This window comes from Acinonyx jubatus, chromosome D3, assembly GCF_027475565.1.
Source record: "Acinonyx jubatus isolate Ajub_Pintada_27869175 chromosome D3, VMU_Ajub_asm_v1.0, whole genome shotgun sequence".
Lineage (NCBI taxonomy): Eukaryota > Metazoa > Chordata > Mammalia > Carnivora > Felidae > Acinonyx > Acinonyx jubatus.
In genome coordinates this window covers 47,492,699-47,508,183 of record NC_069392.1, presented here as the reverse complement: position 1 = coordinate 47,508,183, position 15,485 = coordinate 47,492,699, and the positions used below count along the sequence as shown (strand labels likewise).

The 15,485-nt window shown below is 48.5% G+C and overlaps 1 protein-coding gene across 4 annotated transcripts in view; it reads left to right on the top strand.

Moving 5' to 3' along the window:
• The window catches only part of KCTD1 (potassium channel tetramerization domain containing 1), a 186,337-nt gene that overhangs the window by 81,466 nt on the left and 89,386 nt on the right, over positions 1-15,485 (top strand). Inside the window, exon 1 of one of the 4 annotated variants that reach the window (XM_053206434.1) lies at positions 12,868-13,327. The exons of 1 other annotated variant lie outside the window; for it this stretch is intronic. Coding sequence is in view for 2 of the 3 variants with exons in the window: in XM_053206432.1 (XP_053062407.1) it covers positions 13,676-15,484 (1,809 nt within the window). In the remaining variant the exon portion in view is untranslated. Of the gene's footprint in view, positions 1-12,867; positions 13,328-13,349; position 15,485 lie in introns of those variants that run through there. 2 more of the 4 variants (XM_053206432.1, XM_027068682.2) reach the window with 2 other exon arrangements.

Below are 15,485 nucleotides of genomic sequence, written 5' to 3'. Positions count from 1 at the left end.
ATGGACAGCCAAGGACAAGAAACTAATTACAGCCGGGACACATGTGGAGGTTGTTCCCTCTTCCGTGGGTGGCATTGCTTCAGTCTCAGCTTCAACTCTGTTCCCTGAGTCACACAACAGCGGAGGTGGCCTGGATTAGGATAACGGCATTGGGACTGGAGAGCATGAGCCAAAAGGGACAGCTGTGACATGAACATGAGGGAGCAGTGAAGGTGACTACTAGGTTCCTAGCTTGCGTGCACTGCAGAGACAGGAACCAAGGAAGGAGGAGCAGGTCTGGAGGGTGTTATGGACTGAACTGTGAGCCCCCAAATGCATATGTTGAAGCCCTAACTCCCAGTGTAGCCATATTTGGAGATGGGGTCTTTAAGGAGGTAATTCCATTAAATGAGCTCATAAGGGTAGGGCCCTAATCCAATAGGGCCGGTGTCCTTATGAGAAGAGAGAGAGACACCAGAGATATCTTTCTTTCTTTCTTTCTCTCTCTCTCTCTTTCTCTCTCTCTCTCTTTCTCTCTACACACAAGCACAGAGAAGAAACCATGTGAGGACACAGAGAAAAGGCAGCTATCCACAAGCCAGGAAGAAAGGTCTCACCAGGACCCTGAGAGCACCTTGATCTTGGACTTCCAGCTCCCAGAACTGTGAGAAACCAAATTTCTGTTGTTCAACCCACCCAGTTTGTGGTATTTGGTTATGGCAGCCCAAGGTGACTCCTACAGAGGGAAAGATAATTAATCCACACTTGGATGAAGACAATAGGTGGATTTAAAGCAAGTCATGAGTTGGAGTCCACAGGGCTTGGTGCTTCAGTGTAAGTGCAGGGTGAGGGAGAGCATGACCGAGGAGGAAGGGATGTTGTCCAGGTTTGAGTCGTGGATAGAGGGTGAACTGTGGTGACTTTCATTGAGTCTGAGATTTGGGAGTTGCCCCGGGGCTGGGAGGGAAGGCGTATTTAGGATTTCCTGGTTAGAAGCAAGGGTTGTTAACTGTAGGGATGGAGGGGGACTATAATGAAAGTGGAACCTCCTTGAAAATCAAGGTCGGGATTCTAGCAGGATTGGGCCTCCTGGGGAAAGGTGAGTCTGGATACAGAGCAGTGCCCTGGTCCCCACCCCCAGGCCTCTCAGCAGGAACAAGACCCAGGAGCAGGACTGGGCTGATTCAATGATTCTGCTGCCCTTTCCTCTCATTGTTGGTTGACTTACTCTTGTCATAGTTCCTAGAAAGAGATACTGTTGGGTTCAAGAGTTTCAATCCAGGCTTCTAGTTAGCCTAGGGATTGGTTGTCCAAGGACCTATCCTTGATCAGTCAGGGCTGGTGGTCATATGATGGAATGAATACTTGGCCCAACAAATCTGTCCCTTCATCGGTGGCTGTGAGCAAAACAGCATCCCATAGAAGGGTCTGAGATGTGCCAGACAGGGTAATGGAAACATCTAGGGTCAGGGTGGTAGGAAGATCATTATTGTGGTTTTAGGCTTGCTAGGCATATTTGGAAAATAGGCACATATCATTTTAGTTCAGTTTTTTTCAACAAACGAACTCATACTTCACATTGAGATTCTTTACTTGTTTAATAAAATACCTTGGAGATCATTCCATTCCATTCCATTCCATTCCATTCCATTCCATTCCATTCCATTATTCTTTCTATCTACAGCTAGTATTCTGTTGAATAGATGAGACACAGTTGATTTCTTCACCATCGGCCTCTAGAGTTAGGTTATATCCAATGATGCTTTAGTACAAACAACCCTTCCAGAATAGTCTTGTCCATTTTCCTTTGTGTCCAGCCTAGACCCCTAGAAATGAATTGCCGATTTGAAAGGGATGTGCATTTTGCAGGCTGAAGGGTACTGCTAAACTGTCCTCTAAAAACATTGTACCAATTTGTGCCTCTAGCAGAAGATGTATGTGCTGATTTATACGAATGTTTCTTAAACTATTTTGAGTCATAGACCCCTTTAGATCCTACTGAAAGCTGTGAATCCTTGTGCTAGAGAAATATACAAATGTGTGTACAGAACATATATGTATGTGTATATAAATCCCTCAGCCAAACAGTCTCTCTCCCTAGGAATTATGAGGAGAGTAGGCACATGTACACATATGTATACGAGTGCATGCATATATATATATTTGGATGCATGAACATATGCAGAACATTTTACATACAATTTCTGTGGGTTTACAGACCATCTGAAGACCGCCCGCAAACTCCAAGACTTTATACTCAGGAGCCCTGAATAGACATTTATGAAGGGGTCTCCCAGTCTAGGACAGACAGTCTCAATCTTAGCTGCACATTCAAATCTCCTGGAGAACTTTGAAAAATCCTCATGCCTGGGCCACTTCCCAAACCAACCCAATCAGATTCTTTAGGCATCACTACTTTTTTTTTTTTTCAAGTTTTCCAGGTAATTCTAACATGCACTCTGTGGCAAGAACCACTGCAGTCCAGGAGAAAGCTATCCAAGGATAGAAGTAATTTGAAGACAAAACCAGGGAGTGTTACAGGGGCTCTTAGGAGCCTCAGACGTAGCTATAGGAGCTTTTTTTGTTTTTGATGTAGGTGGGGGTGTGTGATTGATACATGTGTTTCTTTGGGAAAATGCTCAGCATACTCTCAAGGAGAGAAAATGAACATCCAGGGACCTAAGTTAAACACTTTTTAGACATTGCAATTTTTGCTGTATCTGTTTCTCCAGAGGGGGTGAGGGGTGCCTTAAGTTATGCAGCAGTGTTCATATTTTTTAAAAGCCCTCCAGCTCTCTACCCACCCCCCCCCCGCCCCCCCCACATAATTTTAAGATGTAGACAATGTTGCAAGTCACTTGCAATGAGGAGCCTCCCAATGAGAGGAAGCCCCAAGGAGTGAAAGTGGAAGGAAGAAAACCAAATGCAACTCCAAGAACTTGCAGCTCAGCCAAAGGGCAGCTCATTCTCCCTGGGAAATGGCTCTGACCAAAGGGCCTGGCTGCAAGGGTTGAAAGCAGTGACCGTGTGTGCTTCAAGCCAGTGGGAAGCTTCTGGAGAAGTAGCATTGGAAGCTGGGTCTTAAAGGATTGAGACAATTGAGATTAGCAGAAGGGGGAAAAGGAGCAATTTCCCAGTTGGAAAGGAGGCTGTTAGTTAGGGCTGTTCAATGCTCCTAACAGCACTCCCATGATAGGCTCAGCCATGGAAGTCACATTAAAGATTCCTCTTCTCATCCTGCTGAATTGGCTCAGGAAGGCTTACCAGGCTCCACACCATCAACCATAGGGCATATCTATCTACCTCGTCCCACGCCAGTGGTTCACAAAGCGGGCTCCAGGAATCAGCAGCAGCAACATCACTTGGGAGGCTGCTCATTTTCAGGCCTCACCCAGGACGTGCTGCATCAGACACATGGGTAGGCTTCGCACTCTGTTTTAGACAGGCCCTCTGGGGGATTCAGGTGCACACTCAGGTTCAAGGATCCAGGTCTTGAGGACTGACAGCCGTATCTCCTTCTCCATCACTGTTCTCTCTGAGTCTTTCCCACAGAGGGCTGGACTCACCTCAGGGAGACATAAGGGAGAACACTGGGAAATCACACTGGATTAAGGTTTGGGGAGTTTGGGACTCGCAGCTAAAGTAAGAAAGGAGCCATGATAACTTTTAATTTTTTTTTCAATGTTTATTTATTTTTGAGAGAGAGAAAGAGCGCAAGCAGGGCAGGGGCAGAGAGAGAGGGAGACACAGAATCTGAAGCAGGCTCCAGGCTCTGAACTGTCAGCACAGAGCCCGACGTGGGGTTCAGACTCACAGACAGCGAGATCATAACCTGAGCTGAAGTCGGACGCTCAACCAACTGAGCCACTCAGGTGCCCCAAGCCATGGTAACTTTTAGATCAGGGAAGAAAAAGTATAACATGAAGTAGGGGACCACATAATAGTATTTTAAGAATGCCAGTGGACCCCAATACCTCCGGAAATGGTAGGCAAAAATTGGTTGTGAGGGTCATCTTCTGAGGAAGAGGTTTCATAACTTTCATGCAAGTTTCAAATGAATTTACAGCCCCAAAATGATTTAGTAGCCATTGCTAGAGAGAAAATTATTTTTTGATTGCTCAGTTATATTACCTTTTGAGGTAGCATTTCTCAAAATGTGGTCAGATTCATATTAGAATTGTCTGAACTGTGTGTTAAAAAATGTACTTTTTTTTTTAATAGAGAGAATGTGTACTCAGGGGAGGGAGAGAGAGAGAGAGAGAGAGAGAGAGAGAGAGAGAGAGAGAATCTTAAGCAAGCTCCACACCCAGTGTGGAGCCCCAACTGGGTCTTGATCTCATGATTATGCGATCATGACCTGAGCCGAAATCAAGAGTCAGACGCTTAACCAACTGAGTCACCCAGGCGCCCCTAGAAATGTACTCTTGAGCTGTACCCTAGCTAGGCCTACTAAATCAGAATCTCTGGAGTTGGCACCCAAGAATCTGCATTTTAAAAGAAGCTCCATAGGTGATGCTGGTTGATTCTGATGCACTCTCAGAGGTACATGCACTGCCCCAGGCTTTAAATCTAAAAGCCAATAATTTTAGGAAAACAAAGTTAACAGTGAAGTTAGAAAGTACCAAAGCTCCTAAAGCATGGTGCTAAGGCACACACACCCAAAAACTTACAATACTCCAAAGGCCACAGAATTGGGAACAGTAGCCAGAGCAAAGATTTTCCTGGGCATTTCAGTGATTGTTCATTTAAAGTTGTACTGTTATGTTACCATATGGAGGGGACAGAAGACCTGAAGTGAGTTTCCTCCTCAAACTCTTGACAATTCAACTCAACTTCCCAGAGTTGAATGAAGACTGAATTAATGTCCTTTTTTATGGCCGATAGAAACAAGATAACTACAAGAAAGGCAGAAGGAAAACTACTGACTTCATGGACCTACTGAAGGTTCACTCCTCCCTGGAGTCAGACCAGGTGTGGTTCTAGAATCTTCTGCCCTTCCTGCCCCTTAGCATGTGCTTGGCAGAGTTTGCAAAAATCTACTGGTTACATATTTTGAATTACAGATTTTGAAATATGTAGTACTGTAACAGTAAACCAATGAGATTGACTTCACGGAAATACCCTCTAATGGAAAGAATGTTTGTTTTCCTGGGCCCTGGAAATAGAACTGAAGGGCTTGGTGGATTGTTAAGAAAGTGTAGGTGCTCCAGAGCCTGACCGTCATTAGCTATGTGATGTTGGGCAAGTTATTTAAGCCCTCCGGGTTTCTACTCATCTGGAAAATAAGAACAGTCTTCACATGTATTCATGAGAACAACTTGAGAGTGTTAACACAAAAGACCAGACCTGCAGCCAGGATTCACCAAATGTTAAGAAAGAAATAGGGTGCATATGTATTCTTCCAGAGTTCTGTACTTTCTGAATCTTCTCCAATGAAGACCTACTGCCTTTATAATCTAAAAAGTATGATAAACCACAGCTTTTTTTTTTTTTAAGGGAATGAGCCATAAAGAGAGAAAAAAACAGTAAAACAGATGCAATCATGGTCAGAGGAGTCTGCTTTTTTTTTTTTTTTTTAAAGTTTATTTATTTTTGACAGAGACAGAGTGCAAGCATGAACTGGGGAGGTGCAGAGAGAGAGAGGGAGACACAGAATCTGAAGCAGGCTCCAGGCTCCAAGCTGTCAGCACAGAGCCGGATGCGGGGCTTGAACTCACCAACCGTGAGATCATGACCTGGGCTGATGTCGGACGCTTAACCGGCTGAGCCACCCAGGCGCCCCCAGAGGAGTCTGCTTTTATTTGGAGTAATGACAATATATGACCCTGGGGGTATCCTAATCAGAGTACAGACTGCAGGAAGAGTAAAATTTGAAGCATTATGAGTTCTATACTGGTATCTACCATGCCCTGGCTCGGCAAACTTAGATCCCAAAATAGAGCTGTTAGGTCACAAGGTTTCCTGCTTTCCCGCCCCTCTCCGAGGCTGTTCTCTTCCATCAGGTGCAAAGCCTGGATCTCCAGCATCAAATTAAAGAAATAGAACAAACCCATCCCAGGGCTTCTTTAAATATTCAGACAAACCCATGTGCCCCTATGCCTTAAATTAAGCTTTCCTAAGAAAAAGTAAGTCAATTAGTTCAAAATGTGGGTTAGTGCTTCTGGGTATTTAAAAGGGGATTTTTTTTTCTTTTTTAGTTCATTTGGAAACATAGCCACAGGGCAGGTATATACCCACTCCTCAGCACATCCTGTGAATTGCCATGATATATCTAGATACGAATTTCTGATATCTAGAACTTTAAAATCCAGTTCTTAAACTTTCTCAAAGTTGTGAAGATATTAAAATATAAGCTTTAAATTTTATTTTGCTTTTCTCTTTTATTTTATAAGCTTTATCTTCACTGTCATTACCCATATTCATCCAAGGGTGCTTGACATTACCACAGAATATTGAGACGACACAATTTTATCCTAACTGGACTTCTTCCTTCCTTCAACAAATAATTACTCTCTAAAGTTTATAAACAAAAGTAGTCTCCAAGACATTATGCAATGTTGTTCTAGAGCAAACTTTGCGACAGGTACTGAAAAATTCATTTATCCAAGTGGTCCGGATGCTGCAAACCAAACCTTACCAAAATATAAGTAAAATTATATATTTCCGAAGAAAATTCATCTTCTTCAGAAGCCATTTCTGGGTCATAGGACATGAATATTTCCATGGCTTTCGAGAAACTGCCTACCTGCTTTCTTAAAAGGCTATCTTAATTGAGGTTGACAATTAAAAAATATGAGAATAACATTTTCATACCAACATTTGGGCGTAAAGTGGTATTTTACATTTTTGTTGTTTGTTTTGCTTTGGGTTTTGTGAATAGGCTACTTTTTTGAAATGTAGCAAGTAGTTTTAGGAAAATTTTATGTTCTAAGACAACTTTAAATAGCTCCTCCATTATTTAAAATATATGTATTTGTGACATGATAATAACATGCACCTTTATCTCCCTTTCCACCTTAATTAGTATTGCAATGGCACAGAAATATATTTTATTAATAAGAGGACTTTAACTTCCACTTTAATCACAAATATCCTTTATTTTTTCTTTAAAAAATTGTTTTTAATGTTTATTTATTTTTGAGAGACAGAGACAGAGCATGAGCAGGGGAGGGGGAGAGAGAGAGGGAGACACAGAATCTGAAGCAGGCTCTAGGCTCTGAGCTGTCAGCACAGAGCCTGACTTGGGGCTTGAACTCACGGACCATGAGATCATGACCTGATTCGAAGTCAACTGACTGAGCCTCCCAGGCGCCCCTCCCACATATCCTTTAAGGAGATATGACTAGAAAACAAAAAACAACTATCATTAATTTTATGTTTAACTTTGACAGGCTTTACATTTGATTTCTCTATTAATCAGGTGAAGTTTCATCATCACATTGTTATAACAAAGAGCAAACTTTTAAGCTCCACAAAAACCACAATTTACTTATGGAAAACTACATTCTCCACATACATTACTTGTTTTAAAAACAGCCTAGGGACTGGAGGTGATTATTAGGTAGAAAGATCAAGAATTACAGTTACCAGGCAGCACTTAGAAACTAAAAATTCTACTCCTGTCAATCACTGTGTTAAGTTCACTCTGACCTGTTTTTTGACAAAGCATCAAAGATAAAAATAGGTAGTACCCTCCTTGTCCCCAGGAGATTTATGCAGAACAGCCCAGGGTTTCAAGAGAAAACACCTCATTCTAGTCTGGTTGGGTTTGTGGGCATTCCTTCTGCCTCTAAAATTCTTGACTGTCATTTCTTCTAAGACCCAGATGGGTTGCTACCTCTAAAAGCCCAGGAAAATAGTGCTAGTGTTTTAGGTACCAAGTGACAAAGATGTTTCCTAGGGCATGTCTGCTCTGCTCACAATCCAAGCTTAGGACTCCGCTTCAGTACTCTTCTGGCTTTGCAAAATTTGATTCCCAAATCAAATGACACACAGGAGTATTTTAATGGTACGAAACTGTTCCTCTGAAGACTTTTTTTTCTTTCATTCTTTGGTTCCTAGAGGCTGTATGTGGTCAAGTGACTAAGGTGTGAGCTACAAAGCCAAGCTTTCGTGCCCTATAGAGGTCTGGGAGACATTGGGCAAGTGGCTTAACCTTTGTGAGCCCTTCTGGCCTTGCTTTCCTTTTTTACACTCAAACCTGGAAGATACAGCCTTAACAAATATGAGCTAACAGTTGAACACTTACTAGTGTTCCAGACACTGTATTATGTACTTCACTCATTTTAACTCATTTAATTCTTGGCAATAATCCTATGCAGTAGGGGCTATTAACTACAATCCAGATCATAAAATAATGAAAGAACCAACATATTTTTTAAAAAGGCAACTAGATGGGGCACCTGGCTGGCTCAGTGGGTAGAACATGCGACTCCTGATCTCAGGGTTGGTTGTAGGTCCGAGCTCCACGTTGGGTGCAGAGATTATGTAAAAGAAGTAGAATCTTCAAAAATAGTAAAAAAAAAAATGTAAAGGCAACTGGGAAGGCCAAACTAGGATTCAAACCCATGCAGTCCTGTTTCAAAGATGAAGTTTTAACCACTCCGCACCACAACCTTTTGTTGAGGTTAGCTTTCTCCCCACGTATAAATATTTGTGTGTTTACTGAATGTCTACTATGCGCCAACCACTCTGCTAAAATATGCTAAGGAACTGTATTGAAAATGAACCAGAGATGCAGGAAGAAATAAGACATAGTTTCTGTGCTCTTGTGGAGTTATTTTTCTTTTCTTCCACTTTGTAGAGTTAGAGTACACGGGTCCTTGTTTCATTTGAGTTCAAAACATATTGCTCAAGATGATTTTCAAGTGAATTCAACAGAAATTAACGGTGAAATTTTGAAACAAGGATATATCAGAATGGCTTCAATTTGAATAACTATTTAAACTCCATAGTATTGTATGAATTGTTAAGTAATCAAATCAAGAAAGCATGGCTTGAGAGTAATGAACTAAATGCTTTTTCTGGTCTCTGCCCCCAAGAGCCCACAAAACTTCTTGAATTTATCAATTTAAATCCTCCCAATCCACCTCTTTTAATACATGGATACCTCCATTCCTCACTCTACTTCTGCAATAACTTCCTACAGTATGTTTGTACCAGAGGGTAAATTATGGCAGGAAAACATTAAACCAGAGCAGTCTTCACATATATTTTAAGTTGCAAATAATAATGTTTCCTTGCAGTTGCTGTTTCGTCCTGATTTTTTTGAAAAAAAAAATTTATTATGTTTCTTTATTTTTGAGAGGCAGACAGAGACAGACCATGAGCGTGGGAGGGGCAGAGAGAGAGGGAGACACAGAATCGGAAGCAGGCTCCAGGCTCTGAGCTGTCAGCACAGAGCCCGACACGGGGTTTGAAGCCACGAACCGTGAGATTATGACCTGAGCCGTTCAGACACTCAACTGACTGAGCCACCCAGGCGCCCCTCGTCCTGATTTTTAATGTAGAAATTCAGATCCATGATATTTTAAGATTTTTTACCAAGAAGTTTCTTGCTAAATATGGATTTAACTAGGGGCATCTGGGTGGCTCAGTCATTTAAGCATCACACTCTTGGTTTCAGCTCAGGTTGTGATCTTCATGGCTTGTGGGTTCAAGTCCCGCGTCAGGCTCTCTGCTGTCAATGTGGAGCCTGCTTTGGATCCTCTGTCTGCCTTGCTCTCTCTCTCTCTCTCTCAGAAATAAATAAACATTTTTTAAAAAAGAGAAATATTTTAAGAAATAAATAAAAATAAATAAATATAGACTTAACTAAATGGAGATCTTCATTCATTGACTGGGGTGCTCACCATGGCCCAGGCTCCAGCCTAAACTACAAAGGTATATCAGTGTAGCAGAGGAAACAGGCAGATAAAAAGCAACTACACCAGTGATATAATAGATGCAGCTCAGTAGGTCGGAAGCAAAAAGGAGGAAGAGCAGAATGTGTGTCTGTATGGTATATAACCTTTCATCAAGTGTGACCATGAAATGGGAGTAGTGGGTTGTAAAATGAGGGGGAGACATTTGGAGTTTTTCCTTCCAAAATAATGTCACCACTTGCAAGTAATCTAAGAAATGGAGCAGCACAAATACATAGATGGTACTTTTTAATGATTATGAAAGAGATAGAAAATGTGGAGTATCTTGGCGAAGATAGAAACATCTTACCATAGCTTTTAGAGTAATGAATTCTGACAGTGAAATAATTGCAATAAATGTTTCATACAATACTGGGATAATTTGATATAAAGAAGCTATGCATTCTGCACAAGAAATAAAGAAATCATCCTTATAAAGGAGCTATCCAGTTAAAATTGGTGGGTGACTTCAATGGATTTTATGATAAGGCAGAATCTAAGTAGAGGAATCCCAACTGAGCTGATAGGCAGAAGACAGACCCTGTTGCCTCTTTACCAGAATAATAACAAAGCCTTTTTGATTCTCTCAGTTTGGTACTGAATGAATGGATGGTGCCACAGGATGTTTTTAAGGAATCATTTACTAAACCTGGAGTTGAACTCCTTTATAAACTCAACTGTAGTTTTGTGTTACTGGGTTTTAAAAATTAAGCAACTTGTTTGTTTGTTTGTTTGTTTGTTTGTTTTTGGTGGCGGTTGAGAAGGGTTTTTCTGGATGTTCTTCCTAAAAAATACTGTAGATTCTAACCTAAAGAGGTCTTTCCCAATATTTGATGAAGAATCATTAATGGGCAAAGGATTTTGGTAGGTTTTCAGGAGCTGGTGCCACGAAGCAGATTCACAGTTGCCAGAAAATCAAGCCAAGGCATACTTTCCAAGGTGTGTTTTTCACACCTAAGGTCTGCGAGGGTCCTGCCCGTTGTTTGCAAACCCTTCAAGCAGCATCTGAAACTGTTGCTTTGCTAAGTCCGTTAAAAATTTATTTGCACTTGGGGTTCTTTGGTTCTGCTACTGCCCACCATCGCCCTCTCCCCTCTGGCTTTTGCTGGTAGAGACCTGCCCTGGGGGGTATTTTGTCCTGGGAGCACAAAACTATTTTCTTTTCTGGAAATAAGTTGACGTCAACTGGGAGCTGTTTTTGGTTGCTTTGTTTCCCGGAGCGTCCAACCCAGCACACCGCCTCCGGCAAACTGCGAGCAATTCAAAGCAGCTCGCCCAACAGGGAGGGGAGCTGGCGGAGGTGGGAGGTGGGGGGTGGGGGGGTGAAGGGGAGCTCGACTGCAAAAGTGCTCTGCACCGGGGCTGGAACGTGGGCCAGTGTCCCCAGCTCAGCCCCTCGGCGCACTGCGTTCGCCGTGAGGGCCACGGGAGAGCAGCCCCTGGTAGGTAACTTGCTGGACGCCCACCTGAGGTTTCAACACTGCTGAAATTCCCTAACCGATTGTTCGGGAGGCCGGAAAACTGGGAGCATCCCGGGACAAAGGGCCAGCCGTCCGGAAGTAGCGCAGTGCGACTGGTGTGTGCGCGGGTCGCGCGTGCAACTAACTTAGCTGCCTAGTGCCCTGAGCTCTGGGAAACAAACAAACGCCTTCCTACACATTTCCGGGGACGTTGAGCATTTTTGACAAAGCCGGCAGCACCTCGGGGATGATTCCCGAAGAGTGCAACCACCGAACTCCTCACCTCCCCGGACGGTTCTCTGCGGACAACAGGACGCATGAGAGCGTGTGTCGTGTGTCTGTTTGCCCGAGGAACGGGAGGGGGCCCGGGAGGCACGGACTAGCCCCAGCTTGTTCACACCTGACGCAATTTCCCCAAAGCTCTGCCGCGTACAGGGTCGAGGAAACACGCGGAGGGCGAACACAGATTGCTGGAGAAGAGAGTCAATTCCCACTTAGACGCCCACGCGGCCCAGAGACCTAGTGCCCCTCCCTTCTTTTTTTTTTTAAATTACAAGTTGACGGATGGGTTTCTATTGATGCGTAAAGTTATAAGCTGCCCAGAAAGCAAGACGGGGGAGTCCGGGAGGGGGGAACCGGCAATTGACAAGTCTACAACCCTAGTGCCTAGAATTCGGTCTCGAGGGCAAATTCGAGGACGCCCTGGAGGGGACAGAGAGGCTGCCTCACAGCAGGGTCTGCGCGCCCTGGGGTCGCGCTGCTGGGACTCGTCTCCGTTGGTTCCCCTTAGCCCCCGGGACTTGGAGCTGGCGGAGCGCCAGGGGACACTTGGGCTGCCCGAGGAGGAGAAAATTAGGATGCCGTGCGAGCTCGACATGGAAGGGGTTGTGCCGCCAAAGAAAACAACCGAGGTCTCCCGCAGCTCTGGGGGCGCTGCCCCTGGGCCGGGAGAGAGGGAGGCGGGGACGCTAGGACGCGCCCGGAGTCTGGGCGCGCCGGGGGCGGGCGTTCGGCTGGAAGTGGGACAGTGTCTCCTATGGGAAAGCGGGACCCGGCGAGCTCTTTGGCCGCCTTTCCAGTTTCGGAGGTATCCGCCCCCGTGCGCCGGAGGCAGCGCAGCCCCGAGGGCGAAAGAATGGCGGTTGGCAAACTTGGAACAAGAGCGCGCTCGGGATCCAAATTGCCGGAATTGTGGCGGCGGCGGGGGCGGCCGAGACCCAAGTTCACTTTTTCCGCCCGCCCGCCGACGGGCCTTAGGGATCGGCATTGCTCTAGCTCCAACCAGGTGGAGCGCCTCGCCAGAGGGAGTTGTGTCAGTGTGCTCCGAGGCCCGGAGGGCGGCGGCCTAAGCGTGCGGGGAGGGGTCCCTGGGGTCCGGAGCGCCTCTCCCCGAGTCTCCCCTCCCACCCGCCCCTCCCAGTCTTTCTTTCTTGCTCCTTCCCCAGGCTGGCGGGACCGGCGCAGACTTGCCCTAGACCTACGGGGAGCGCCCCGGGTCTTTAATGACAGCTTAAAAGAGGCCGTTGGAAAAGTCGAAAGGGATGAGGCTGACGTGGGGCGTGTTTCGCTCCTTTGCAAGAGTCGGAAAGGGAGCTGGGAGCCGTGCGGCTGGCCCCAGGCCCCCGCGCCTCGCCGCCAGCAAGTAGGTGGGGGAGCCGCCGCCGCCAGCCCCATCCCGCTCCCAAGCCTCGCCCGCTGCGCCCTGGCCGCGGGCGCAGAGAGGGTGCGGGGCCTCGCCGTGCCTCCTCCACCCTGCTCATTAACCTGCCTGCTCCGCTCCGGGCGGCCCCAGACCCGGCTTCTCCGAGCAGCACCCGCGGCCAGCCCGGCTCTGCCGCCTCCCCGAACCCCCGGCTCCGGGGGGCAATGAGGGGGCAGTGGAAGGGGCACTGCTCCTCGGGCATTACTTAGAGAAGCGAGACCGCCCCGCCCTCCCGCCGGCCCTCCCTCTCTCCCGCCCGGGCCCGCGCGCCACTCCGCCAGAGGGTAAGTTGGGAGTGTTTCACCCCCACCGACAGCTCTCCCTCCCCTTTCTTCACCCCCCCCCCCCGTTAAAGTTTTCTTAGGAGTGGGGAGAGGGGTGGGGGAGGAAGAGGGTCCAGTCAGCCTCCGTCCTTACCCTCTCCCTGCCTAACTTACCCCCGCCTCCCCTCCATCCCCTGCGCGCCGCTGCCCCTCCGGAGTAGCGCTCCGAACTGACAATTGGAGCGCGGCTCCTTTAAGAGCCCGGCTTTGCCTCCCGGTAGCTGAAGGTCATTAAACACAAAAGCTCTCAGCGCTGCGGTCCAATATAGCGCATGCGCCCTGCCCGAGGACTGGCAGAGAGACGGCAATATGGCGAGAATGCCTGGCAGCGGGGACTGTAACACCAGCGCGGGCGGCAGCGCCAGCGCCGCCGCCGCCGCCGCCGAGAACAATGGGGAGCGGGGCGAGGGCGAGCGCGGTGCTGGGGGCCGCGGCCGCCGCCACGGCCGCCCGCACTACTGCAGCGCGGGCGAAGAGGAGGAGGAAGAGGAGGAGGACGACGAGATCCAAGAGGTGCAGATAACGGGGGACGAGGAGGAGGAGGACGGAGGTGGGGGGCTGGAGGAGGACGAGGAGGAGGAAGAGGAGGAGGAAGAGATGGGGCTGGACTGGGACGAGCCCCTGGAGCCCGAGGACTCGGCCGGGGAGGAGTTAGAGCCCGAGCCGGTCCATATGATCAATATGGACCAGAGCGCCGCGCTGGAGCCCGAGGCGCCGCCGCGACTGCTGGCGCCCCGGGCCCGCGGCGGGCCGCCCGGGGACAGCGCCGAGCTGGACCCCGACGTGCTGCAGCGCCCCGAGCGGGCCCGGCTGAGCGAGAACACCCGGCTGGCCACCCGCTACGCCGTGCGCATCTTCCGGGAGTACCTGAGCGAGAAGGCGCAGAGCCCGGACTTCGAGACCATGGACAAGGGGGCGCTGTGCCGCGTGCTGCGCTCCTTCTACGCCGAGGCCCGCTCCAAGAGCGGCCAGCTCTACAGCAAGTCGTCGCTCATCAGCATCCGCAGCTCCCTCAACCGCTACCTCAACGAGCCCCCGTACTGCCGCACGCTCGACCTCACCAAGGACCCCGAGCTGCGCAGCGCCAACCTGACGCTGGCTGCGGTCATCCGCAAGCTCGAGGAGCAGGGCGCCGGGCCCGTGGTGCAGAAGCAAGCCATCACGCGTGCCGACCTGCGCAAGCTCTACACCTCCAGCGTCTTCAGCACCAACACGCCCTTCGGGCTGCTCAACAAGGTCTGGTTCGAGACTTGCATGTACTTCTGCACGCGCGGCCGCGAGAACCAGCGCGAGCTGGAGGAGGACTCCTTTGGGCTGGCTATGGATGAGGACGGCCGCAAGTTCGTCTACTTTAAGTCCCTCGGGCCTTACCATAAGTCGCGCTCGTCGTCGTGGAGCAAGAAGCGTGCCGAGAGCAGCGACGAGGAGAACTTGCCCCGCATGTACGAGACGGGCACCGAGTTCTGCCCCTACGCCAGCTTCGTCAAGTACCTGTCGAAGCGCAACCCCCTCTGCAAGGCGTTCTTCCAGCGGCCCCGGGACCACTGCAGCGAGGGCGATGTGACCTGGTACGAGAACAAAGCCATCGGCAAGAACTTGCTGGGCACCAGGATGCAGATGCTCTCGAAGGCGGCCAAGCTCTCCAAGACCTACACCAACCACTGCATCGGCGCCGTCTCCATCGCCACGCTCAACAGCATCGCGGGCATCGGCACCAAACTGGGCTCGCCCGCCCCGCAGGGCTGCTACGCGGAGGCTCTAAACGGGGCGGCTCGCCACCACTCCCACCACCCCCCCACCCATCCCTCCCACCACCACCGCCCCCAGCCGCCCTCGCTGGGGAACACCTATATCCTCCCCAAAGACAGCCAGGTCGGGCCCGACGTGAAATCTGAGGCTGCGCCCAAGCGCGCTCTGTACGAGTCGGTGTTCGGGTCTGGGGATATCTGCGGCCCCTCTTCCCCCAAAAGACTTTGTATTCGCCCCTCGGAGCCTGTGGATGCGGTGGTGGTGGTTTCCGTGAAACACGACCCCCTGCCTCTTCTTCCAGAAGCCAATGGGCACAGAAGCACCAATTCTCCCACAGTAGTTTCACCTGCTATTGTTTCCCCCACCCAGG